The 12,158-nt window shown below is 41.0% G+C and overlaps 1 protein-coding gene across 1 annotated transcript in view; it reads right to left on the reverse strand.

Annotated features, from left to right (window-relative positions):
• TNKS2 (tankyrase 2) overlaps positions 1-12,158 on the reverse strand; it is a gene marked incomplete in the record, with an annotated part of 278,608 nt that overhangs the window by 11,943 nt on the left and 254,507 nt on the right. The window contains 7 exon segments of the mRNA XM_078772377.1: positions 805-991; positions 5,558-5,663; positions 8,074-8,148; positions 8,293-8,408; positions 8,939-9,029; positions 9,171-9,253; positions 9,908-10,187. Coding sequence (XP_078628503.1) covers positions 805-991; positions 5,558-5,663; positions 8,074-8,148; positions 8,293-8,408; positions 8,939-9,029; positions 9,171-9,253; positions 9,908-10,187 — 938 coding nt within the window.

Consider the following 12,158-nt stretch of genomic DNA (forward strand, 5'->3'; position numbering starts at 1 on the left):
AATAATATTAAATATAATCGTAACACTGCAATCCCATTGTCGTTATTGCAAAGTTAATGGATTGAAGCGGTGTATGGTTCATTAATCAATGATAAGCGGTGTACGGTACTAATAACCGCAGAAGTAAGGAATTGGCCTCGGTTTTTTTTATAGCAATATAATTGTCGAAATAATGATAACATAACGTTAATATGATCGTAAATCTAATCGTAACACTAATCCCTTTGTAGTGACTTTAAAGTTACTGGAGGTTAAAATATATCTTCTATATTTTAAAGAAGCAACAGTTTTGTGTCCATCCGGCACACCACGTTATTACGTCTACGATGTCATTATGGCATACAGCAGCCGGCAGCCCACTCCACCGACCAACATTTTAATTTACATGCCGTGCAGGCCGAACATGTCGTCGAAGCGGTCAAACCTGTCATGTGTTTTTACAAACGGACAGCTGTACGTTGCAGCAAGTAGAGTACTACAGCTACACTGCTGTTAAGCTTTCGGTCTTGTTTGTCTTTAGACTGTTTACAAAAAAAATCTACACAAATAACCAAATCGAAATATGGGGAAGATGAGATGATGCATGCAAGCATAAGTATGTCATTCGTGTACATCTTCCTTTTCCTTCCTTTAAAAATAAAAAAAATAAAGTAAAAGGATCATGTACAGTTTAAATCTTTATTAGTTAAGATCAGGTGGATTATAGCACAGCCTCATCATCATTGATTATAATAACCAATGGTATGGCAAAAAGCGTAAAATGTATGCCACATCTGTCCTGACACTGCTGAAGGGTGCTCTCACCGCTGGCAGATGTAGCATGATCGGTCCTTGTGGACGGGGCAACCAGTACCGCCACCAATACCGTACACATACTGGTTGCTCTTGGACGAGTTCTCGGCAAAATAGATACCCGCTCCGAACATGCCTCCGATGTACGCGTGCCGCTCGTCAAAACCTTTGTTGATGATGGCATTGATGAAAGGGGAACCTGGAAATGGAATAATAGGCAGAAAGTATGTTTGCCAGTGTATGCAGTCGTGAAATTCATGAATCCTCAAAAAGAAGAATCAAGGCAGAGTGAACAAGAAATAGTGATGGCTACATTTAAATGCAACAACAAATCCGAGTAAGGAAGGAAAGAAAGAACGTGCTCAGAATGGCAAGAATTGATCCCCTGTATTGCTCGACACAGATATCTATCTATAATTCCAGTAATCTCTGTGTGTGTGTGTGTCTGTGTGTGTGTGTGTGTGTGTGTGTGTGTGTGTGTGTGTGTGTGTGTGTGTGTGTGTGTGTGTGTGTTTGTCTGTGACCGCTGTTTCTCGACAACTACCGGTCCGATATACTTGAAACTTGCCAGGTATATTGCTGGGGACCCGAGGATGTGCCTTTTCAAGGTTTGAAATTAATCGGAGAAGTAGTTACCGAGCTATGGCGATTTAGCCGTTCGCCGTTCGCTTTGGCTTTGCGAATGGACCAAACCATTTCATGTAAATAGAGGGGGGGGGTTCTGTGGTCGTTGCGAATGGACCAAACCATTTCATGTAAATAGAGGGGGGGGGGGGGTTCTGTGGTCGTTACTGCCACGTGGTTTCAAAGTTTTTTTTTGTTGTTGTTGTTTGCACGCATGCTTTTTTGCACGCACGTACGGGCACCCACGTACGGGCACGTCCTAGTACATCAAATGACATTGCAATCAAATACAAAAAGGAAATGAAAAAAAATAAATAATGCACACACCTTTTCAATCAGAAAACAAAGCAGTCGAGACAAATACTCCGGTTTTTTTTAAAGATTCAAATTGCAAAAAAATAAATAAAAAGATTGCCAGAAAATATATATTGAGATTTCCTTGACTCTCGTTTCTGGTCTGCATTCAAATATTTAAAAAATTAAGCCTGGTGTTGACTTAGCGGTTAGGGCGCTAGCTTGGGATCCTAGGATCCTGAGTTCGAATCCCGGTCGATCGCTGAATTAACACCAGGGTGGTTGACTCAGCCTGTCATCCTTCCGAGGTCGGAAAATTGAGTACCAGCTTGCTGGGATGAATGATCCGGTGTGTACCCCGATTTAGAATAGGTACACCGTATCCCTGCGCATCGTAAGAGGCGACTAAGGGTTGGCATCAGGCAGGGCATCCGGCCATAAAAACATTGCCTCAAACAGAACCCCATGAGGTCATGGGGCCTGCAAGGCCAACCCCCACTCTAGCGGGGAAAAATGGCCTTAAAACGATCATTCATTCATTCATATTCAAATATTTAAATTGTTTCAGAATTGGATTTGGGAAACAAATACCTTTACTTTCATGTCATGAGTGTATTTAGGTATATCAACTGCTGATGTTTTAGAATAAACTTATTTTTGACATACAGCTTATAGAGGGTGGAAAACAAACCAAACAAGAGGGAGAATTGCTTTGCTATACACACATCCCCTACTGGCCCTAATGAATGTTCTTGTTCCAAGCACTCTGCAATTGTGAACCATACACAGGACAAATTGTTTTAGCTATGCAAGGCTACAGAATAAATTGCAGTTTCTGCAACTTATAATAAGGCAATGTACCAAGTTTCAGTTTGATATATTAAAAGGGTGTGGGGAAAATGTCTGGAAAACTGAGCCATGTATGATATGTGATATTTTCGTAGTCCAAAAAGGGCATAACTCCATGAAAGATTGGCAGAATGCCCCACAACTTAAACTCCTTCTGTACCTTGTCATAATAAAGCCATGTACTAAGGTTCAGTTGAAAATGTTAAAGGGTATGGGGAAAAAAAGTCTGGAAAACCACAGGTGGGACAGACAGATGGACAGAGAGCAAATCTATAGTTCCCTCCAGTGAAACCGGTACAACAACAAACAACAACAGGCATTTTAAGGCCATTTTCCCTGCTAGAGCGGGGGTTAGCCTTGCGGTCCCCATGACAATCTTCTCCATTTTGCCCTATTTTCTGCATCTCTCCTTGTTAACCCCCTTGCCCGCATTTCTTTTTCCACCATCTTTAGCCAAGTCTTTCTCGGTCTTCCCCGTCCTCTACTTCCTTCTACATTCATTTCCATCACTCTTCTCAACCAGTCACTTTCATCCTTCCTCAACACAAGACCAAACCAAACCAAGTTCCTCTTCAGAGCATCAATCACAGGCTCTATTCCCATCATCTTTTGCAATTCATCATTTGTCTTCCTCTCTCTCAACAATAATAAACTGGTAAGTGAAACCAGTAGGGGGCTAATAAACAATGCAGCCAATACACCACCACCACCACCACTACTACTACCACCACCTTGTGGGGTCAGATGAGGGGAAGGTTTAAAGTTTAAATAAAGACCTCTCACAAACTGGCTGGCCAGGCCTGACATTTCACTGAAAGCGATTGGGAGAGGAATTTAGGATTTGTTCAGGGGAGGAAGGTGAGGGTGGCGATGATTACTCGCCTAATTTTTGCAAATGACTGCACGGGATCCTTAACATCCACCAGCTTAAGCTCAGACGTGATGCTTGGTTTAAGGTTTAACGACCATGCAGAGGATGACAAATTGTTGCAACATCTTGCCTGTGGAGCAGAAATCGGACCGTTCAAACCAGGTCGAGAATCAAACCCAGACGAGACACTGACAGCTCAATGGGAAGTTTTCTCCCTCTGTACCATCTTGTCTGTCATTATGCAGCCAATGCAAGTTAGAAATTGTCTACCTTATCTGCTTTAAAACAACTGTGTTCAACATGAAAATACAGCTTAACAAAGAAAATCAATTGCTCAAATCACAATGCTACTGCTGAAAGTAAACAAAGAACAAAACATCTCTCGTAGATTGAATCCACATTGTAATTAACAGTGAGCTTTGTGGGCATGCACTTAATTTACTTTAATTTCGCCTCCGCTAGAGCATAAGGGAAGGCTTATTGCTGTTGTAGGGCTTGTTTCTACAATTGGCACCCCCCAACCCCCGATGTTTAATTGCACCACAGTCTTTTAGACCCCTAAGAGTACTACACCAACAATTACAAAAAACAAAAAATCTCCCTGCACTCTTAACACTCCAAATTTCCAAACTGCATCAATTTGTGAGCTGTATCTTGGAGCTGGCTAGGACTTTCGGAATGAAATTTTGCACCAATAATGGGAGTATGCAGGGTTGATATGACATTGATGCAATTTTTAAGGTCATTGCTCAATCATAGACATTTTAACATTTTTCACCATAACTCGACCAAACCTTGTCCGATCGGAACAAAATTGCCCTCTCGAGATAGCCCAGAGCAAGGCGCATTTAGGCTTAATTTACTTCACACCATTTTGGGTTAAAGGTCAAAGTCCTACACCCCTAGAAGTACGAAACCACCATTTAGGTTTCTTTCTTTTGTCTGCCAAATTCCGAGCTGTATCACAGCCAGCTGGGACTTTCAGAATTAAATTTGCATCAATCATGGGAATACAAAGTTTGCAGGGTTGACATAATTTGTTCGACCTGATCATGACCCAACTAGAGGCATTTAACATTTTTCACCAAAACTCGACTAAGGTTTGTCCGAACAGAACAAAATTGCCTTCTCGGGATAGCCCAGAGCAAGGTGCCTTTACGCTTAATTTACATCATACCCCTCCGAGTTAAAAGTGAAGGTCAAATAAATAAAAAAAAGTACGCATTATTTGACAACACTCAATTTTGCCAATACAGAATCTCAAAGACCGTTTGGCCTTCCAAGATGTTCTTGCATCATAATAGTGGACCTGCACTGATGCTGTGCACATGATATTTGATTTGTGTCCTTGACCTACTTTTTTTTGGATTGTGACCTAATTGACAAAAAAACACCTTTTTGCTCATAACGTTTTATCTATTTTTTAATTTTTTTGAACTTGAATTATTTTCCTCCTATTTTAATGTTGTTGAGTTTCATGTATAAATTGGATATGGGGACACGTTTTCTTAATTTACACTCTATACATAAATATTGAAGGTCAAAGTCATATGGTAGTCCGAAAAAAATATGGCCATTTATGGATCACGTGTCAAGGGTAAGTCGCGGGCGATCACTTTGTGATCGCAGATATCATATATTCCCATGCATCCACTTTCAAAAACAGTCTATGATACTGGTAACAGGAAGAAGATGAAGCCCAATGCATCAGACAAGCTTGCATATGTTCTGACATCAACTTAACAATGCAGAGCATAAGGGCAGTCTTCTGATGTACAAGAGGAGCTGCAAAATCACACTGTCCACAAAACAAATGAGAGAGAAATGTCCAGAGCAGTGTATGGCCTGCCTTGCCTCAAACTGTACCTCCTCTCAGATTGGAAGTACGAAATATGAATGAGATCACAAAACACTGATCATTCCAATATTGTATGAAAATGCATCTTCAGAGATATATCAGCTGGAAGAAAGAACTTCAGGAATTTTCCGAAACATATCCGTCAACAAGGGAAATAATCACCCTCTAAAACCACAACCCACAATTCAGACATATTATACACAAATGCCTCAGTCACATAATGTAATGTAATGTAACACATGTAGGTGCTTCACTTTGCTGTTATGTACCGTGAAAGAGCATGCGTTCATTGTGGTGGTTGTGGTTTTCTTCTGACACCTCTTTCCGCCTATGAGTGTAGCGATCCCACAACCTTTTGTTTCGCACTTTCTGGATCTGTCAGAGCCATGCATCACAAAAATAAATTATAGAACTTTATTGGGGATGAAGGTTCAGAATTAAAAAGATGTTCCATTTTTGAAAAGCTTTCAGAAAAAAACAAAAAAAACAACTTCTTTTCAAATTGCACCAAGAAACAACCTAGTGGGGAAAAACTGAAACCTGTTGGCAAATACAAAAAATGACCAACAAGACCAATCTTTCACGGTTGTGGTGAAATTTATCCATTAGATAGTCGCTAGCAAGTCAAACAACTCACCAGGTTAAACATCGATCAGCCTTAAAGAGTTCAAACAAAGTGTGATCGATAAAAATTATCGATTTTTCAACTCTCCTAAGAGGTTCCTATTCACCTTCTTTTCCCTTATCTCCCAGGCTCACTTTTTCTATTCTTCCCTTTCATCACCAAGTTTCCTACTCCATTTTCTCAATTTGCTTTTTCTAAATCCATTTCCAATCAATCAACCAAATCAACCATGTCCACAATAAAGTTGTTTGTTTCTTCCTTCTCATCTAAATTCTTCAACATTAGACAGAAAAGCTTTGAGTGCTGTACGAGCGAAACTTTAACTGATGTTAACAAGGATTCATTGAGATAATTTTCCAAACATTCCATAGGGTGAATAACCAATTATGATACATTGCAATCAATGGAATCATACTACAATTCAGCAATTCAATGTATGCATGTATGTATTGTTACGTTGGAGGGGGTACGAATTAGCTAGGATGTTCAAAGTTAGCATAGTCATTTGTCGGTGTTGGTTAAAACATTTTCTATAACCAGGGACCAGTTAGAGTAAGGCTGTCCTGTTTTTATGTATGCTGTGAGCAGCGGTATAGTTGACATAGAGATTCAATAGGAAAGCGTAATATGCAGATGTGTCCACTCTGTGGAACCAGGTGAGGCACCAGGTAAGGTAAGGACATGTGTCAGCAAGGTAAGAACATGTCGCTTGGGATGTGGCGGCAGTTCATGTGTCAGCTTTATAACCACCCCTCGGAGCTCTCGGTGCAAGGAAACCTCGGCATCGGCCCTCACAAGAACTTGGACACGATTCCATTGGTGGCCTAAACAGTGGAGCGTCATTGGTTCAGCTGGTGGCAGCAACAGCAACCCATCCACGTGAAGTCACCATGGCAGCAGTGATGGACCACCTAGTTGGCCGATGCCAGGCTGTGAGCAAAGGATGCTTGAGGATGTTGGTAAAGCCATGGGAGAGGGGATAAAAGGCGACTTGTGGACACAGTTAGAGAGTTGAGAGGACAGATGCAGGCTGAAAGAGGCCGTCAAGTTGGAGAGCAGAGATGGGGATTTCACTGTCTGTGAGCATGATATCTCAAAGATTTGTGGACGGATTTGGACGGCATTTGGTGACGAGTGTGTTACAAGGATGAATTGATTAGATTTTGGTGAAAATCCAGATCCGGATACCAGATATTTTTAAAAGAATGATTCTTCACCATTGAGTGATTGGGGCTAAAAACGATATATAGCATGATATTTCAAAAAGTTGTGGAGGATTTATGACAAAACTTGGTGGATGAATTTGTGAGGTGACTGGAACAATCCAATTTGATTTTGGTTCAGGTATGGATCCAGATCCGGCCAATCAGTGGGATACAAAACGTAAATTGTTCAGCTTGGCAGAGCTATGCGCTTTACCGAGTGCAGTTATAATTGATATATCCATTCATTCAGTCTGCCTTTAGTTCAGGATTCCTTGTGTGTTGCGTGTTCAAATAAACCTTTACTTTTAAAGAACATGTGCCGTTTGATTCTTGCATCCGTGAACTTTTCGGCGTTTGGCAAATATCTGGGGCAGAGTTAAATTTGTTGAACTCGTTTAAATTGCAAATTTACAGAAGATACAATTTACAGATAAAAATGAGATACAAATCGTGTGGGGGTCGGGGTGTGGGGAGGGAAAGGGGGGTGGGGGGGGGGGCGGACAGAGAGGCTGTGTTTCTGCTCAAAAATAGTTTCATTTAATTTGACCACTTTCTAAGAATATCGTTTCGGTGCAACCGTGTTAGCGACCCGGTCGACGATACTATATACGTGCTTACGTATCCCAACCTTGTAAAATCGTAACTAAACCCTCCCCTGCAGGCCGCTCCCAAAGGGAGTAAGCATTTCTAGTTCAATATCAAAGAAGTTCCAGCCTCATCCCCTCCCCCGCCCCCTAACCCGCCGTCCTTCTTTTTTTTTCTTTTTTTTTCCAACAAAATCTGTAGGAAGAGTACTCTAAACTTTAAAAGAAACAAATGCATGGGCAAGATAATTGCTTTGACTTTGCCAATAAGTTATCTGAACTTGTTGCAGGAGGAATTTATCTGGTCCCATTATATTTACACAGACGTTGATCAGAGAGATCTCGACAAACAGATGAGTGTTGAAGTCTACCTTGATGACGTTGTATTTGTTGAAGACACCACCGGCCTGCCCACCATCCTTGTGCTCGCGGATGGTGCTTTGCATCTGAAAACAGTAACAGCATTATGGCGCTTGCACACAAATGAAACGAGGATATTTCAAAAAAAGTTAAATACTTCTTAAAAACACAAGCAAAAAAATATTGTTTTGCAGCCTTGCTTCAAATAAGCAATGAAAACAAGTGCCAACCTCCTCCTCGACACTTTGATGTTCTTTATCATCCGGTGAAAGGTCCAGCAAAACAGTTCCCTGTGCTGTAGTGTGGTACGACAGATAGGGATTCGTGCCAGGACATGACAGGTTACCTGTGGGTACGCACAAACAGGATTTCACATGTAAACTATTCAGCTCATCTCAGAATCAAGTTTGTCTGAAGAACACAATCTTGTTTGCTTGATCTTCTCTGTATAGGCTACCTATCATGATAAAAGAGAAATAAGGGGACATTGGAAGTAACAGACCAAAAACAAATGCATTATTTACAAAAACCTCACAATTTGCTTAATATTTACAAATTCGAAATGCACAAAAAATGCTGAAATGACAGACTTGCACCAACATAGGCATCAGAAACGAGTACTTGACAAGGCACGTTGCAACTTTTAACTTCTCGGAATTAGCACAACAAAGCTCTGGGTGTTTGAATACAGAATCACCAAACGAGTGATACACTTATATGTAAGTATACAGGAATGGGCATGGAAAAGGTGTGAAGCGTGAATGTTCGGAGACACGGGAAAAACAGGAGGGGATGCGGGGGGGGGGGGGGGAGGGGGGAGTCGTTGGAGCTAATGACACTGGAAACCTTGCTGGCTTCCAAGAATGTGTTTCACACCTTTAATTAGCTTGTGACGATGGCCATATGCGTTGATTCCAATCTCCTTCAGCTCATCATGCCCCATGTCCATCAACACATCCAAAGTTATCTGCCAAAAAAGAAAACCAGGTTTTGAGCAACATTCCAAATGCTGACGGTGGGGGTTCTTTTTCATTCGATCCGTACGAGTATTGTTGCATCGCAGTGAGATTACAGATAGACAAAATGTACTCGTTTATCAAAGTTATACCTGCTCTTTTTCAAAGATGTCATTGAGATGCTCAAGGCCGATGTTCTTCAGGAACTGGTTGATATTTGTGTCCGACTCTGACACTATTAAACAACAGGAAATTCTCCATTTTGAATACAAAAAAACAACAAGATTTTCAAATAATTCGACAAGAAAACCCAAAGCAGGAGCTTGCAATCAAAATAAATGATATAGATAGACAATAAGCACAATGACAGACAGACAGCAAGTATGGACACACAATATCTTCCAAATGATTTAAAAATCAAAGTATTAAAGCTGTTGGTCCTGGTTGAACTTTTTCTTTTTTTGGGGTTTGTGACAATGAAAAGTTAAAATTATAAAGTTGAGATATATTGTCACAATGCAAAGGGTTCTGGGAGATTGAGGTGGCCGAGTTGCACCAGGTAAATAGATTTAACCAAGAAAACTGGAAGAAAATCGTTGTTGCTCTTTGCTCGATTAAATCATGATGACCACTTAGAATTTATTTGAAAGAAAGCTAAAATTCCCGTTAATTTAATTCCCTTTAACAATAAAGTTTCTATGGGGGAAAAAAAGAGGAAAAGTAAGTTTACCTCTGCTGCACCCAACACAATTTCCCAGCAGCAATTAGTTAAACCACATCCCAAATTATGGCGACTTAATAAGCAAGTAAGCATGCCACTCACTATAAATAATAATTAATAAAAACAGTAAACCAACATATACATCACAAGTATACCTATTTTACTTGCCTTCCACATCAACTCGCTCAGTTCCTTCGGTGCCACCTGCAGTCCCGTCATTCATAGGCGCAGGGTTGGATGCTGTATCTGCAGATGAGGAGGTCGTTCCACAGGCGCCCGTTAAGCTATCGAGGCTGCTGGCAGCTGACAGAGAAGCCGGAGTAGATGTTGGAGAAGCCACAGATTGGGCTGGTGCAGGAGGAGTGGTGGCCGGAGTTGGAGCCTTGTGTGTTGCCGGGAGTGCCTCAGGAGGCATAGCATCCATGAGCAGGGCTCGGACATCATCTGCCTGTATGGAATCAAAACAAGACAAAACAAGTATACTTCAAGTTAGGTAAACAAAATATATGTATTAAATAAAACAATTGATGCAAGTGAAATTTCAATTACATTATGAATGGCCAAATCCTAACAATCTGAAATCCACATGCCGTTCTGTGGGCCAAAGACCACCGGTCCAATTAAACCAAAGATCTTGCAGACCAATCCATCTAGCATGGATTTACTTGCAAGGTGCATAGGCATATGTTGTGCCGCAGGGGTGCAAAATTTCCCCACAGTGCAGCTATTAAAAAAGTTATGCCATGAGTGGGCTGGGATGAGTCACAATCAGTCGAGTCAGGGAGAGCTGGCGTCCTGTTGGAAAACAATTGCGCACGAGTCTGAGCAGGACCAGTGGCTGGAAGTGCAGGATGGGTCTCAGCTCTGATTGGTGCTATCTCAACATGTGTGCATGGAAGACCGCATCCCCTGAGTTTCATTCTTCAAACTGAATTGCTACGCAAGCCACAAGGCATGGCCCCATCTTCTTCCTTGCTATACCCTTCCCCAACTACATAGCATCCAGGATTGAAGGTTTATTTTTACCCTCACCAGAGGAGAGGGTATTGCATTTGAGTCCGTTTGTTTGTTTGTTTGTCTGTTTGTTTGTTTCTGTTTGTTTGTTTCTGTTTGATTGTTTCTGTTTGTTTGTTTGTCCGCACAGAATAAATATGATTTTCTCGGCAGCCGTTGGTCCGATTGACAGGAAATTTTCCCCATAGGTGCAACTCCACCAGTATAATTTTTTTATGATAATTATGACGTCATAGGTCACGTGGTTCGGTGCCATCTTGGAAAAACAGAAAAACTTTGCACCTCCATATCTCCGAAAGTGCTGAATAGACAAAATTGAGACATGGCTCATTGTAAAGAACTCTCCATGGCGAATAAGATATGTTAATGATGATGTCATAGGCACCTCCATTATGACGTCATAATTCGACAGGTACAAAACTTCATCCGATAAAGATGAAATTTCTTGAGCGTCATGTAGGCATAAATTGGTGGAGGAAAAAAAAAAAAATGAAGTCAGTCACGTAGTTCGGCCGTCATCTTGGAAAAACCGGAAAAAATTGCACCTCTAATCTCCGAAAGCGCTGCATAGAAAAGATTGAGACTGCTCATTGTAAAGAACTCTCCATGTGGAATAACATCTGCTAATGGTGACGTCATAGGTTCCTCCATTATGACGTCATAATTCAACAAGTATAAAACTTCATCCGATCAAGATGAAATTTCTTGAGCATAATCTAGGGATAAATGGGTGGAGAAAAAAATATGATGACCTCATCAGTCATCATATTTGTCTTATGGCCGCCATATTTGTCTTAAAAAGCACTGAAAACACATCCTGGCGAGGGTCTGCAATCTGTGATTGCTCTTTCTTGTTTCTTTTGCATCGCAAGCTATCCAAACGATTTATCTGTTGTCTTGTGGCTTTAGAGGAAGTTTACAGCAAATTAAATGTGTGGTGTGCATGGTCTTGTTGGAGGCTCTATCACGGTTTGTATAGATACCCACGAAGTACCCACGTCATCATTTATGTTAATAGCAAATTATTCTGTGCACTCATTATTTGTTTTTACTTCTCTATTGCACTGTTACTTGGTAACATGGGGATGACTTCTAGTGCCTCACATTGTCTATTATAAAGAGCAAAAGCCATTATTTTAATGTGGGAATAATCTTCCCGCACCTAGCTTCATTTCGCCTAATTACCATTCAACTATCCTCGGGCCACGCTGCACATGTACGGAGTGGTGAGCTAGTGACAGATTTGTATCTTCCCTGTGCACGTGATAATACTATTGTCAAAAAGTACAATGGGATGATCTGATACGATTGCCATCTGAACCCCTGTTTCATGATGTAAGGAACACAGTTCAAATTGCATACATGTTTGTCTCATGTTGTATGCTGACATCTTTGTAAATAAATA

This window comes from Myxine glutinosa, chromosome 2 (assembly GCF_964187855.1).
Source record: "Myxine glutinosa chromosome 2, kmMyxGlut1.1, whole genome shotgun sequence".
NCBI classification, from domain to species: Eukaryota; Metazoa; Chordata; class Myxini; order Myxiniformes; family Myxinidae; genus Myxine; species Myxine glutinosa.